The following is a 16179-nucleotide window of genomic DNA, read 5'->3' as shown; positions in this document are numbered from 1 at the left end:
GAGTACAGTTTATTTTCTATTCTATTAAACTTTAATTTTACTTAAAGCATCTATAGTATAAATAGCACAATAACTAAATTACATGATATATATCATGCACATATACTAAACATAGAACATAAAAACCAACAAGCATTGGCAAAGCCAATAGCTCTCTGCAATGCCCGAGTATTGGCCTTGTCAATATGAATGTCTTAGATCCATGTTGCCTAGCAGCACATCTGCTGGTCTGCATGGCTAACAGTAATTAGAAATAGCCCTATGATGTGACCATGCAGGCCATGCTATATAGCTTTTTTTTAATGTGAGGAGGGTCAGGACAACAAACTGAACATGGGGGCTGTTTGTTGTGGGCCAGGGTCCCAGGCCCACAATACTGTCACAAAATGCACGACACGGGACTCCCCACTCAATGTTAGGCCAAGTAAGGACACTGTTTGAGATAGCCCTGCTCACCCCCTTAGTAGCTTGGCATGAGCAGCCAGGCCTATCTCCAAGGCACGAGAGTATAGTATGTGCAACCACGCCCACAGCAACCCACTGGTGACACCACAAATGGACTCCACACAAGATTGATAAAACGAGTATAAACTTTATATGACTAGATATACGATCAGAGCACACGATACAAGAATCAACATACAATGCAGTGTAATATTTGTCCCGGCTGGCTGGTAGGTTCAAATCCCAACCGCCGCTTTTAAAATGCTATGCTGGTCGTAATGCTAGAATCACACACGTTTCAATGGACTGACAATAGTGCACTGGGTAACGATCCAATCCTGTGCTGAGCAAAGGAGAAATAATAGAATGCGTAACGATACACCCCGTTACCTTGCAATGGGAGAAATAATGCAAAGCGTACCGCTACAAACATGTACTGAGCAATAAAGGAATAATGCAATGCGTCACATCTTAATCACGTACTTTGCACTTAAGGAATAATGCAATGTGTGGCCACAATTATGTACTTTGCAATGAAGAAATAATGCAATGCGGGCCCCGGCAATCCTGTACTTTGCAAGGCAGAAATAATGCAATGCGTAGAGCTACAATTGTGTACTTTGTTATGCAGAAATACTGTCAGGGGTCATAAGACAGTCCGGCAGTTCGTTAGCAGCAAAATTGGCAATGTGTATTACTACAGTTAGCCTCTTCACTAACAGTTGCCCCCACACAGATCAATGATGGTATAAAATACCAGCTTTTCACTCTGGCCCAAGTACCGCCACTACTTTGGTCAGTACGGGCCTGAGCTGAAGCAAAGGCTCATGTCGCCAGAAGGACTGAGAGACCGAGAGAGTGTCCCTCTGAGCCCGCACCCCGCCCAGGTACTGTTCTATGATAATTGGGGGAGCGATCCCAGTCTCCTCTCCTCCTCCAATGGACTGGGCCTGCCGTGTAGAACTTCCTCAATGGGCCTGAGTGGCTCGGCCTGGCAGCTCAGCTCTCCGGGGCTGCCAGTCCGGGCTGCAACTGTTAGGAAGGTCTCAGGCGGCCGCAGGACACACGTATCCTTCACCCCTTAAACTGCGTTGCTCCGGGTGCACGTTCACCACCGCACCCTCCGGGTCTCTTCTGGCACAAAGCCACACACACAACGCTTATGTGTCCTTATGTTGACTCCAAGTGCACGTTCACCAGGCACTCCTTCCTGCAGTCTCAGTTGGCACTAAGACGCGCACACTGCGCTGCAGAGACTCACTCTCTTCCGGTGAACTCGATGATCCGCTGATCACCTCCACAGTCCCAGGTTGCACCAAAGCACTCACGCTGCTTCACTGAGACTTACTCCAACTCCGGTGCTCCGATATCCAGGCGCTCTTCACAAACGCCTCCAGCCGCACTTCGACATGCTCACCATGTCCGAGCCTCAGTTCTCCTCCGGTGCACTCGTTGACCAGGCGCTCGTCACCAGCGCCTCCGGTGCACCCCGACACGCACCCTGCGCGTCCGAGACTCACTTCTCCTCCGGTGCACTTGATGACCAGGCGCTTCTCACCAGCATCTGGGGTGCACCACGACACGCACCCAGCGCGTCCGAGACTCACTTCTCCTTCGGTGCACACATTGCCTAGGCGCTCTTCACCAATGACCCCTGTGCACCTCGACAAGCACCCAGCGCGTCCCAGTCTCACTTTTCCTTCTGTGTGTCCAATATCACAGGGCACACCTTCCGAGGGTCTCAAGCTGCCACAACATGCGCCCACAGCGTTGCTTGAAACTTCTCCAGAAACTTTTATGTTCCTGTGTTTCCAAACAGTAAGCCAGCTCACCTCGGGCCTTTGGGGTTACAAGACACAGCACAAAGCATAGTCTTCTTCAAGCAGGGGGCGCAGCGCACACAGCACAGTCCCAACAGCCTCTTCCTTGGTTAAAACAGCAAACTGCAGACCAGCCCCAGATCACGAAGCAAAGATTGGTCCTTCCCAGAAGTCTCTTCAGTTGTTCCTTCCTTAGCAGAGGTTCCTCTTCACCACGAAATGGGTCTAAGCCTTTTCAGTCTCAATCCATTTCTATTCCAATGTTCAGGGGTCTCAGCTCTCATAGTTATACCCCTAAATGTCTTTGAAGTTCGTTGTGCTCAGGGGTCCCTGGCCCATGCCTAAATCAGTCCTGGGTGTCTCCCTCCCAGTGTAACCTTTCTCCCTTTGATACTGGGGGTCTCAATCCTTAATCACTCAGCAGGAGATGGATCAATTGGTTTATAGCACCAGCCCAGGCCTTTTCACCTCCCGGGCTTCTCCTCCCCCTACTCTCCAGATGCAGGGCAGCCTGGTGCCATCTCCACCCCTCCCTAGGTCAAGACCTCTCCCAGCTCCTCGCACCTCTCAGATCCAGACAGTCAATCCACATTCAGCAGAGACACAGAAATGCTTAAAGCACAAAACTCAGCCACTTTCTAAAAGAGTGGCTTCTGAACACACAGTGACAAAACCACTTTCATAGAAAGATGTGTTATGCCACTGTGAGTTCATACATACCAAACTTCACCTCTCCATTTGAAACTTATAAGAAACTAGACTAACAAACACCATACCCAGCCTCCACCATTCTGTCCTATGGGCAGAATGACCTTTCACCAGTAAAAAACGAAATGGAGTGTTTTTCACTGTCAGGACATAACACACACCTCAATATATGTCCTGCCTTTTACTTACACTGCACCCTGCCCAGGTATTACCCGGTACCTACCACAGGGGTGCCCACAGTGTACGCAAAAAGGAAAGTAAGGCCTGACAAGTAGTTACACTTGTCAGGACAACATGCTAACTTAGCACTTTGTGCACAGGCCCTACACTGAAGGCCTGAGTTCCCCTCTCTGAGCGCCTCTGCATTACTAGCCCTTGCACACACAGTGCACATCACTAGAGACTTTACTAGTAAGGCAAACCTACCAATCGTGGCCAACCAATTACCATTGTACTTTACACAGGGAACCCTTGTACTTTGACACTGATCAGCAGTGGCAAAGTACCCAAAGCATGTGAATTGGCAACTCCAGGTCAGGAAAACAGTCTAGGGGAAAAGCAAAAGGTTCAGGGAACTTTAGCCAAAAAGGCCAAGTCCTACAGGGGCTAAAAAGACTCGGCGTCGGCTCAACATCCTGTGACTCTTGGCAAATCACTTACTCTTCCCCCTGCTTACGACAATGAATGTGTTATTGTGTAATGTAACTGGTGAGCACGTATAGCGGTCCAATACCTTTGGATCATGTTTGTACTATGGAAAATTGCAAAGTAGAAAATAAAAGCAGCAGCGATGAGGTAGGTAACGGGGAAACGGGAAAAGCAGGGAAGCAGGAGAGGATCAAAACACATGCATGCAATGACGTGAGAAGGCGGTGGAAGCAATAATTAGGAGGAAACCAAAGTAAATAAGATAGCACACATACTCAGGAACTGGAAATATCACACATAAGTCGATCGCACTCATGAAAAGTCCTAAGTGCATTGCAAATGCATTGAGAGGCTGTCTCTGCTTTCTATGACTAACTAAACCTACTCACATTATAATGCAATTTCACAGCATATATCATGGAGGTCTCATTTGGTCTTGGGAATGCCTGATTCCAAAAGGATTGCTAGTCCAGACAAATTTTCGCACAGCATGCAACACATGTCTAGGTTTGGTAACCAGAGAAATAAGAAGAGTGTTATTTCAACATTCAATTATATTCATAGGTGAAAAATCCAGGAAGTAGTAAATTATTAACGGCCATACGTTCCCTAAGCATTTTGTTCTAGATAAAATGGTCTTTAAACTGGTGCAGGGAGTGAACATGACCAGGTCAACGAAACATACCGTATGAATTTGATGTTAATGGTAGGTAGATTGGAAGCAAGTGCAGCCATCTGAAAAAAGTTACATGAGGTCAGAGATGCAATCAATGCCGCGCACCGTGCAGCCGAAAACAGAAGTAGCGTGGCACCCAGGCTGTCGCTAATAACAGCGTCTATCGAAGCCAGCAGTCTAGAAACACAGCACCCTGGCAGTTGCTGAAGCAAAGGACGCAGTGCCCAGAACAGCTGATACATAACAAGCACAGCCCCCAGAGCAGCCTCTGAGTTAGAAACACAGTACATGGGGAGTCACTGACTGAAGTAATGCAGCACTCAGGCAGACATACAGCCTTGACAGGAGGAGGCAAGCAGCGATGAGGGAGGGGTGGGGGAGGAGAGAAAGCAGCACAGTGAGAGGGGTTTGGGGGATGGGCAAGCAACCCAAGGACATTCTCACTGCGAAGTCAGAGAATGAAAAATAAAGAGTCACTCTCGTAAAACAGCATCTGACATTTGTTTTTGAATGCACAGAAAATGTGACGAGATAAAAACAAGATTTACAGGCCTGTTTACCTAAATGGAGGTCATAATGAGCGAAAACGCGAAAATTCAAGGAAGAAAGACCTAGATGAACAGATCGCCTCAGCAAAGAAACAGCTAGACCAGCAGCAAGGGCTCAGATCAACCATTTTAGAAAAAACACAGGAATAAGAACACCTGCAGAGCATCTTCGCAGCGAAGTTCAAAAAAATAGTTTCTCTGATATACACTAGGCCGCTGGCGAGGGTCCGTACTAACAACATGATTTTGGAGGAGTGGAAGCTTGGCAGGGGAACTTGACAGGGTTGTGCTCTGTCTCCCTTTCTGTTCGTGCTGGCCATAGAACCTTTGGCATGTAGGTTGTGCAATGCTTGGGGGAAACACAAATGGGGTAGTAGGCATGTGGTCTCCTTATGCCAGATGACCTGTTGGTGTACTTATAAAAACCTAGAGACTCCCTGCACAAACTACTTGGTGAGCTGGAAGAATTTGGGTGGCAATCAGGCCCCAAAATGAATAAACAAAAGTCCGTGCTATACTCCTTAGGCATATTGAGTGGCATGGCCAAGCAGCAGATTCCTAAGTTGGGCATACACTGAGAGCTCACTTCATTCAGGTACCTAGGAATAAAGGTGTTAGATGACAGAGGCAGATGGATGATGTTAAAGCCTGCAGACATACAGCACAGGCTAGATTACTGGATATCCCTACCGCTGTCCATGGCTGGCAGGACAGCCATAGGGAAAATGCTCATACTTCCCAGGCGTCTATACCTCTTTCAGTGTTGTCTGATACCAATAACTCGTGTTATACTCATGAAACTTAAATCATCACTGATCACGCCCATATGGGGGAAAAGTGAAGCAGAGTTAAAAAGGTCTTAGAATTTGAAGTGTACTACCAGGCATTGCAATTACAATTCATAGCGGGTTGGTTATGGTAAAGACACCACCATAAACAGGTCTCTATTACATGACTCCAAAACACAACCAGAGCTTACACAAACTATATATAGCAAAAGAGGCACACAAATGCTAAATGAAAGGACCCCTCAATTGTTCCTGCATACATAGTGCGCTCACACGTGCAACTCACTGCCCCCCACTAAAAAGATTCTCAAACAGATAGACAAATGCAATTATTGTGGTTTAACCAAGGGCGTAGCCTTTTATTCTCATAGTCACATCCATTAGTGAGGAATGATAACCATAGTTAAACATACATTATCGTTATGAGTCCACAAGCCAAAATCAGCCAAAAGACATTAATGTTATGAAAATACAGGTCGAAGATCAGCAACCAGCTCAAAGATTGTGCAAGAAATACAACAGTTGTCTCCACCCATTACAGCACAACACTTCAACACTTCGGAATGCAAAAGTGCCAGCAGGCCCCTTTAGCATATCCAACGCCCACACCATCCACCAAGGGCATCCGGGGGATAACTTAGAGGCAACTTCCCCTCCATCACTTAGAGGGATGGGCAATACCCACAGTTCCACATACACCAGGGCACCGCATAGCGCTCCGTCCCTGCCGGGGTACCCGTCACCAGGTAAAACCCCCCAAAATGTTCAACTCCAGGCTTCCCCGGGGTAGGGCAAGAAGGTCCAGGACCACAAGGAGGTCAGTCCCCCCTCCTGCCTGCCCAGTGCCCGCACAAAACAACACCTCTCCAAGGTGTAAGTTCAGTAAGTCAGTCCAAATTTTGGGCAGCCCCCTTTTTCTCCTGCAAGAAATTTCGCTAATTCCTCCTTCCTCCAGGAGCGGGTGGGTGGGTGGTTGCTTCGGCATGTTGGCAGGGTGCGCGGTGGAGAGAAAAGAGGCCGATTCATAGTCTTGCGATGCCTTATCTAGTGCAGCACCGAGGCGCCATCAGATGACGTCACGAGCACCGCCCCTCTTCAAGGCAAAAACAGATGTAGGACTCTTGGTCTTGGCTGCTGCCCGTGGAGCAACTAAGGGCGCACCCCTTCTATTCGCCAGGAGCGCCTGGTCATGGGACATATTTTGAACATGCTGGGGACATGCTATCTCGTATTCCGGACAAAAAACACCCTTATGGGATCTTCCTGAGTTTCAAAGACTAGATAGAGATCTGTGCATGAGAAGCTGGAGACAGGGGGTTGCTGTACTGAGGGCGACTTGTGCACAGAGGCACCAAGCATAGAGCTATTTCCAAGTGCACAAAGGACAATTCATTCATTATAGGGCCATTCGAAAAATGGCACATAAGACATTGGTCGCCCAAGATGCTAAGCCACGGGTCTCAGACACATCGACACTCCTTACACGGACACATGGGGGTGCAGGGTTAATTACACGCCTATTTCAGGCAATACAGACAGACACAGGTGAGCCTGAGTTGCATGTCAAACAGAAGTGGGATTCGAACTGCAACCTGCATTTCCAAGACAAGCAGTGCCAGAAAATGCTATCACTCATAAAAACCACAACCAGTAACAGAGGATTCCGTATTATACACTTCAACTTTGTGCATCGAACATACAGAGCCCCTGCAATGCTCCATAGGATGGACCTCACAAAGTCACTCCTCTGTCCTAAATGTGACCAGGATGGGACAACATATCAACATTTAACATGGACCTGCTGCGGGATCCGGGACTACTGGGACAGGGAGGTAGACACTAAGCCCATACAGCTTATCCCACAACTCTTTTTACTGGCTATTGGAGTACCCACGATGAAACGCTCAACCAAAAACAAGTTCCTTAACTGGACCCTGCTGCTGGCAAGGCACTGGTTGGTGATTCACTGGCTCAATAGCAGAGCCCGTCAGCAGAGAGCTGGTTGCTGGATGTGGCCGAGTGGTGTGAAGCAGAGGGTGTACGAATGTAGCAGGTCAGGACCTACCCCAAGTTACTGGAAGACCTAGAACTCAGGCACAAATTAGCGAGGGTGCTAAGTAAGGTTCCTCCTAGATGAACGTCCCTCGCGAGAGGTATCAGAGATAGGAAGTATGGCCAACTTGTGCGCGAGTTGCCATCTGTGAACACTTGCTGCAGGTGTTTATGGAAGCCCTGCCCTCCGACCTCCCCCACTACGCAATTCACAATTCTCAGCTAAACCTACTCGCCATCTAGTCTTCGATTTGCGTATGATGAGGGCTTAGTAGCTCTCTTCTATACACAATGTGCCATTGTGTATTTCTTTGTTGAATGTTGAGAATTGATTTGATTGCATTCCTATATTCATGCTCTATTGATGCTGCCGCAGCCAGCAGAGATATTGCACCGTTTAATGTTTGGAAATTAAACAACGTTTTTTTTTTTTAAAGGTTGCAGTCACATATTAAATGGGGGAAACCCATATTTCTAGACTTTTAAAGCATACCTGAGAACCTCCAGGTATGAATATAAGTGTTAGTTCTTACATAGGCCACTTACTCCTTATTCACTTCATTTAAAACAATCCTCTATTATCGTATTACAACAGTAAAGACGCTCTAGGCCAATAAAAACATAGGTTTGATATTAGCTTGCAATGTCCACTATGGCTTAATTAGAGACACTACATGAATGATAATATTTGTGCTCTTCTAATAATAAAATGTTTAGGTGATTTACATTTTTTAAGAGATATCTAATTTAAACAATAGAACAAGACCTCTAAGATATTAAATATGAAATAACTGAGTAGAAATATTCTACTTCACTGTACATCACTAACCATGTATTACTCTAAAGTAGGGCACTAAAAGGTTTGAGAAAATATAAAACATAATATATCTCTCTTTGCTTAAAAGATATCACACAGCTAGCAAAGATGAGTTTTGCATTTGGCATAGATATGAAGGTTAAAAATAAATAAATGATGAAGACTTGAAACCATAGGCATCATAATCTTAACTTGACAAATGTGATCTGCCATATTTTCTTTTGAAAATAGCAAATGGTTTCCATGTCTAGAACTCTGTAGGCCAAAAATCCTTTTTGTAGTATAGTTTGCACAAACAGTTACTCACTATCAATATTGTAACTGTACTAGAAGCATAAATTATCACTGGTGTTGATGGTAGATATTTTCTTACCTTTTGAGGTTTGTTCTTGCATTCCGGTTTCTGTTTATTAAATTTGTGCCGAATGAGTAGATGTTGGTCTGTACGGCAGTCATAGCTCCCTTGCTCTGAATCATCTGTGTATGTGTCTTTTACAGGGTCTGTAAAAGAAAATAAACAAAGTGTAAAAAATATGGGAGATAGTTGAGAGGAGTGGAAGCCCCATCCAGGAAACAACCACAATCCTTGTCAGGGTCATCCACAAAAGTCAATAGATTAACCTCTACTTAACCCTTTGATAGCTTGGCACACAGCGACAAGGATTAGTTTAGAGGCAATGTGTAAAGTATTTATACAGCACAACAACAGTAATGAAGGAAAACTCAACACATGAAAAATCATCAAACCAACTTTGATAAATAGAGCACATTTTAATGAATTTAATGATACCAGACAACAAACGTTCAATCGGTAGAACCTGAGATAAATAATTCTATGGTTTTTAGTGAAAATAGCACCAAGAAGAGGATAGAAGCACCTCTCGCAGTTATTTTATCGTGCTAGACTGGGGGACAGGTACAAGCTCAGCCCGTCTGCAATGGAGCACGGGTCAGCTACAGGTACCAGGTTAGTCCTGCTGAAGAGTTACCTTCTCAAGTCTGGTCAAAGGCTGCCATTCATGTTGGCAACGGCAGACGCGGGTGGCAAGTCGAGCATTGTGCACAGTCATTGCAGTAGTGTGAAGAGCTGCCTGTTGCTGGAGCTTCGCACTGGTTGATCATTACAGACGGTTGGTGTTGATGCGAAGTGTCAGGACTTGCGTTGCAGGTCATCATTGATAGTCGCTGTCAGTGCAAAATGCATGTTTTGCTAGAGCTTCACAATAGCAGTCTTGATTCTTAGTGCAAAGTGGTCACCTCACAGTTGTGAGAAGAACAAATTTCAGAACTTTCACCTTTTCTTCAGGAGGAGCTCTTACTGATTCCAGCCAAGGGTCCAGAACCTAGGGTGCACCTGTTGGGCATCAGGGCTCACTCCATCATAGGCCAACAGCTGGTCTAGCTGGTGGTAGACATCTGTGCAGTTGTAGGGAGGGCTCTGGAAGCTTGTTGAGTCCCTGTAGCTCACACAGAAGGTTGGAGTCACTTTGGTAGCCTGGGATCAAGGCATGCCGGTCCCATCTTTCTTCTATACGCATGCAGTTAGCCAACAGTTACCAGAGTTTGTTGAAAAGCACAATCTTATTCACCCATCCCAATCTGGGGAGATGGCTCTGCTCGAAATCACTGATTCCATCAAGCTGACTTTGGATGAGGGCCAGAAAGCTGCCTTAATTTTGTTAGCGTTCGATACCATTTCCTACGGTATTCTACGGTATTCTTCTTCAACACTTGGCTGATATTGGTGTAGGCAGTTTGGCCTTGAACTGGCTTAAACCTTTTTTTGATCGGTAGAGAACAGTCAGTCTAGATGAAACCTTATTTCTCACACACTATAATGCTCAAGCGTGGAGTTCCCCAGGGACCGACATTATGCCCTACATTGTTTAATGTTTACATGTCCCCACTTACTTACCTAGTGGAATGATTTGGTATTAAAATCATTTCCTACGCTGATGATACCCAGCTTCCCTTTTCTTATGAGGGAGTATCAGACTCAGCAAAGGAATCCTTTTCCCTCTGAATGAGAACTGTCTGCAACTGGTTAAAAATAAATCACTAGAAATGTAATCCAAAGAAAACGGAAATCCTCCTCTTTGGGTCCAATCCATCTCCTGGTTGGTTGGGATGTTGGCCATCAGGTGGCTCCACCCCTCCACCGCCCACAGGCACTACAAGAAATTTGGGTGTTGTATTTGATGAACCTCTCTCCTTTAAAGGCCAAATCTCCTCAAAAATAGTTGTTCAAGCGTCCATTCTTTCTAGATTGGACTATGCCAATGTTCTATACCTTGGTCTCCCAGCTTTTCTGCTTCAAATCCAGCAGGTAGTGCATAACACAGTAGAGCATCTCCTATTCAATATTTCTAGGCGCAGTCCTACATCCTCCTTCTTAAAAAAGCTTCATTGGCTACCATCAATAGAAGAATCACTTTTAAAGCTTTATTGTTTGCCCACTGTGCCTTGCCCAGTGTCGGTCCCCTCTATTCGACAAAAAGAATCCTACTGCACTCCTCTGGAAGGGCTCTTCATTCTGGGAAGGCCTAACTGAGTGTGGTCCCATGCTTTAGGTCGGAGATCCAGGCGTGGGGGTTCATCTGTTTCTGTGCATGTGGCTTCCATCTGGAACCAGTTATTCATTCGCCTTTGAAATACTTCAAATGAGTATGTTTTATGCAACACTTGAAAACATACAATTTCAGCCTGTGGAGCCTACATCTCTTTTTGTACACACAATAGCGCTGGGACACTTTTTGAGTAGCCATGAGCGGTACACGACCCTTCATCCATTTATTCTTTAAGCAGACAGTTCTTCCAGCAGTAGCGCACTCCTGATGGCAGCAGGTCAGCCTTTATCTGGTTCTTCCACAGGACCAGGAATGTTCTTATGAGTGGCCCCTATTTATACTTGGTGCCAGCCTGTGTGTGGGGGAATTCCCTGACATATCTCTAAAACTCGTTCAGGTCAGTTCTTCCCCTGGTCCTGGCAAAACACTGTCTAGGGTGACAAGAAGAAAAGCAGGCCTGGTTTCAGGTTTCTCTCTGTGTGCTGAAGGCAGAGCACTTTGAAATTTAATCAGCGCAGGGGACAGCTCAACATCAGTCATCCCGTCAGGAGCATCCACACACCTAGGTATCCTTTGTTTCACTTCATTGAAGCAATACACAAACCCCTACAGTAGAGGCATTAGCAGTCCTGTGACCCAGGACACTGGCAGAAGACAGAGTTGGTTTGGATAAAAAAAAATGTAAACTTAAAAAAAGTGGCATTTTCAAAATTGTAACTTAAAATACAACTTCACCATTAAATACGATTTTAAATTAGTAGTCAGTTATTTATAAACAGCATACCTTTGTCTGTCCCAAGCTAAAGTTATCTAGTATTAGATGTAATATGGTAACCCTGTCTATGAAAGAGATATGCTTTGCCACAGTAAAAAACTACTTTAGGAGTTTTCACTGCAAAGGCATGTAAAAATTAAACACACACCTTACTTTTTAATTACTATGCACCCTTCCCTAGAGGAGGTTCAGAGCTACCTTTGGGGTAACTTATACGTTTAAAAAGAAAGGTTTAGGCATGGAGAAAGGTTTTGTTTTCAAGTTTGGAATGGCACTTCAAAACTGCACTCCAGGCTGCAGTGGTAGTCCTGAGGCATGTTTTACCGTGCTGCTTTAATGGGTGGCATGATGAGTGAGCAGAGGACTGGTAGCATTCTATTTACAAGCCCTATGTACATCTAGTACCATTAACTAGGGACTTACAAGTAAATTAAATGTACCATCAGGTGAAGGCCACTTATTACCATGTTTAAAAAAGCAAGCACTTTGCTAGTGGTCAGTAGGGAAAAAGAGCACAACGCCAACAAAAACAGGTTCAGCAAAGAAAAGCAAGAGAAGGCCACATCTGGGGTGACCCATCGGAGAGGTCCAGGTCCAACATAAAGTATCATATAAAGTGTTCAGATTCATAGGCATTGCCATGTCATATTACAAGAACACTAACACTGTAGAGGAAATAGCAAAAAATAAAAACAGGAGTATAGTTGGTACTGAGTCTGGAATATTCAAAGGAACAGATTATTCTAAGTAAAGATTGAAAAGATGCATTGTTAGAAGTTTCTTGAAAGACAGAAGTAATTTCAACCGATAGGGTTGGGGGTTCCATAGGTTGATTAGAGCACCAGAATAGGATTGCAAAGGAGTTTGGGATATTCAAAATGTCATTGTTTACAACAATATTGAGCTATCCCTAGAGGCCCAGTATCCACTGTCATTTGAAACGTGTACCCTGCCATTTAAAACATTTAACAGTGCCTTAATCAATGACACACACATCAATGGTCATTATTATTAAATATAATCTGCTTTTGTGAATGGTTGCAGGGAAACACTACCATTTTATGTAATATTCACAAATGAGAACAGCTTGCCCAGACACGACTGACTAGGTAGTGGCAGGTTAGTGATGAATATCTAAAGCAATGGAAAACAATAAAATATATGAATGAGTGTGAAGTTTAATGTGAAAGGAACTGAGAGGTGTATCTTCATGTGTGTATGTTTCTTAGAGAGAGAGAAAGGCTGAAGTAAAGAAATAAAGAGGAAAGAAAAAGAGATATAAAGAAAATGGAGAACAGAGACACAATTCTTGGCAAACCATACAGCAAAGATTATGCGCTCCATAGAGTAGTGTTCTCCCCAACCTGGGTACCCTCTAATGATTACGCCACATACGGTGCTTAGTAAACGTCTTTATTCGTCTGCGTGTAACTGCAAACTTAACATTCTAAAAACTACATTCACTTTACTATGCTCTAACACTTACGTCACAGTGCCACGAAGTCCATCAGGAGCCCAAAGGGTTTCATCATTGCTAACTCACATGAAACTACATCGCCCCCTCGCTTAAAGAAAAATAAAACATTTTTATACACATATATAAACAAAGTTACATAAGGAAGTGTTACCTCCACTAAGTCCAGTTGAGATGTCATCAGTGATGTCATCAGTGATGTCACCGACCATGTCATCAGTGATGTAATATGTGAGGTCATAAGCAGTGCATTGCGGAGAGTAAGTTATAGTTAGCACAGGTAACTATAATTGCTGAATTTCACTGGTTTTGTACGAGTGAAATCTGAGTCTAACTGTAATGTCTTAATAATTCTTAGTTTTTGTTTCAGCGAATATATATATATATATATATATATATACATATATATATATATAAACAAACACACGCATGCACGCATACACGTGTTACCATCCTTGTGGGGACTATGTGTGAATACCTGCCTTGTGGGGACTAACCTTTCCCAATGTTTATACAACACACTAATAACAGAAAAATGTTAAGAAAAAATTCATGATACAGGATCCTGCTTCAAATTTGCAAATATATTGTTATTTAATCGCGCGCACAGCACCATCCTTGTGGGGTCTTGAACACGTGCTACCATCCTTGTGGGGACCTAGTCCGTAAAACTATTTGTGATTGAATACAGTCTAAGGCACATGGCTAAATGTTTATTTTATCAACAATATACACAAACAACATTATAATCTATTCATATATGAATTGCTGCATATACACTAGGGGTATACATGAAGACAGATTATGTTAATGTGCCAGAACATATCATATCGTGCTTATAGAAAGAGACTTTAAGCTGTATTTAACCTATGTATTAGTGCTTACACTCTTAGAAGATGAGGAAACTAACACATAAGAAATTAACATATGGAACAAAGGAATGTGATCAAGTTGAACCCAGAGCTTGATTAGCTGCTTACATTTTTGCCAAAATAGATGTTCAAGTCCCGACCTGGATAGTGGGTGAAGATCATTGTGTTTAAGTCTCCATAGAAATAGTGTGTACATTCAAAGCTTATATCCCATTATAAAGAGTGTGAAGCTAATGATGTTGAAGTCCACACAGAGGTTGTGTGTAATTATAGGAATGCTCAAGTCCCCACAGAGATGGTATGTTATTATAGCGATGTGTAAGTCCCCACAGAGATAGTGTGTTATCATAGAGATGTTCAAGTCCCCACAGAGATGGTGTGTTATTATAGTGATGTTCAAGTCCCCACAAATATAGTGTGTTATTACAGTGTTGTTCAAGTCCCCACAAAGATAGTGTGTTATTATAGCGATGTTTAAGTCCCCACAGAGATAGTGCATGAAGGTGATTGTGTGTAAGTCCTCATTAAAATAGGGCCCAATTCACAAAGGTAAACTTAGACAAACAGTCTAACTTTACTACTTTTTCCAGTATTCACAAAGGTAAATTTAGACCAAAAGTCTAACTTTACTACTTTTCAGTATTCACAAAGCCCCATACAGAGAATGTGAAGCTGATGATGTTCAAATCGAAGCAAACACAAGGAGATGATGGACGGAGTGCTGAAACGTTTCAATCACTCACCTCAGTCACAGATCTGGGTTTAGTCCATCATCATTCTTTAGCTCACTTCCTCACCCCAGCTCAGACCCAGCTATATGCAAATCAGTCTTGACCCTGTGCCTCATGGGAACAGTCCAGCCCGAACTGCCAAGCCAGGTCTTCCCTGCACCGGAAATAAGCATCCTGGGACAGGTTTCAGGTAACACCCCTTCATTAGTCAGGCTAGCTAGAATCCAGTGGCAAAGTGAGGAAGGGACCCACGTCTGGGCATACTCTGCCAACTTAGGGCGAACAAAGCACACACACGGAGATTATGGATGGAGTGTTGAAACGTTTCAGCCACTCACCCCCAGTCACAGATCTGGGTTGAATCCATCATTGTTCTTTAGTTCACTTTTCCACCCCAGTTCAGACCCAGCTATATGCAAAGCAGTCTTAACCGTGTGCTTTATGGCATCCCTGGTGCTTCAAGCCGAAACAGAGCTTGTGTTTAATTACAGGAATGCCTAAGTCCCCACAGAGATAATATGTTTTTATAGTGATGTTCAAGTCCCCACAAAGTTAGTATTTTATTATAGTTTTTTTCAAGCCCCACAAAGATAGTGTGTTTTTATGGCTATGTTTAAGTCCCACAGATATAGTGCATGAAGATGATTGTGTTTCAGTCCTCATTAAAATAGGGCCCGATTCACAATGGTAACCTTAGACAAAAAAAATCTAACTTTTCTACTTTTCAGTTTCAACAATGTAAACTTAGACCAAAAGTCTAATGTTACTACTTATCAGTATTCACAAAGCCCCATACAGAGAATGCAAAGCTGATGATGCACAAGCCAAAACAGAGCTTGTGTGTAATTACAGGAATATTCAAGTCCCCACAGAGATGGTTTGTGACTATGATATTACCACAGTTGCCAAAGAGAATGTGTGTGATTATAGACATGCTCAGGTCTCCACAGAGATAGTGTGTGATTATAGACATGCCCAGGTCCCCACAGAGATACTGTTTGATTATAGAGATGTCCAGGTCCCCACAGAGATAGTGTGTGATTATAGACATGCCCAGGTCCCCACAGAGATAGTGTGTGATTATAGACATGTCCAGGTCCCCATAGAGATAGTGTGTGATTATAGACATGTCTAGGTCTCTACAGAGATAGTGTGTGATTATAGAGATGTCGAGGTCCCCACAGAGATGTTGTGTGACTATAGTATTACCACGGTTGACAAAGAGAATGTGTGTGATTACAGACATGCCCAGGTCCCCA

General features: G+C 43.9%; 1 protein-coding gene across 1 annotated transcript in view; it reads right to left on the bottom strand.

Moving 5' to 3' along the window:
* The window catches only part of ANO3 (anoctamin 3), a 1942403-nt gene that overhangs the window by 1319940 nt on the left and 606284 nt on the right, over positions 1 to 16179 (bottom strand). Inside the window, exon 3 of the mRNA XM_085643623.1 lies at positions 8875 to 9002. Coding sequence (XP_085499749.1) covers positions 8875 to 9002 — 128 coding nt within the window. The remainder of the gene's footprint in view (positions 1 to 8874; positions 9003 to 16179) is intronic.

Source organism: Triturus cristatus, chromosome 3_1 (assembly GCF_964204655.1).
Source record: "Triturus cristatus chromosome 3_1, aTriCri1.1, whole genome shotgun sequence".
NCBI classification, from domain to species: Eukaryota; Metazoa; Chordata; class Amphibia; order Caudata; family Salamandridae; genus Triturus; species Triturus cristatus.
This window is presented reverse-complemented; position numbering and strand designations above follow the sequence as displayed.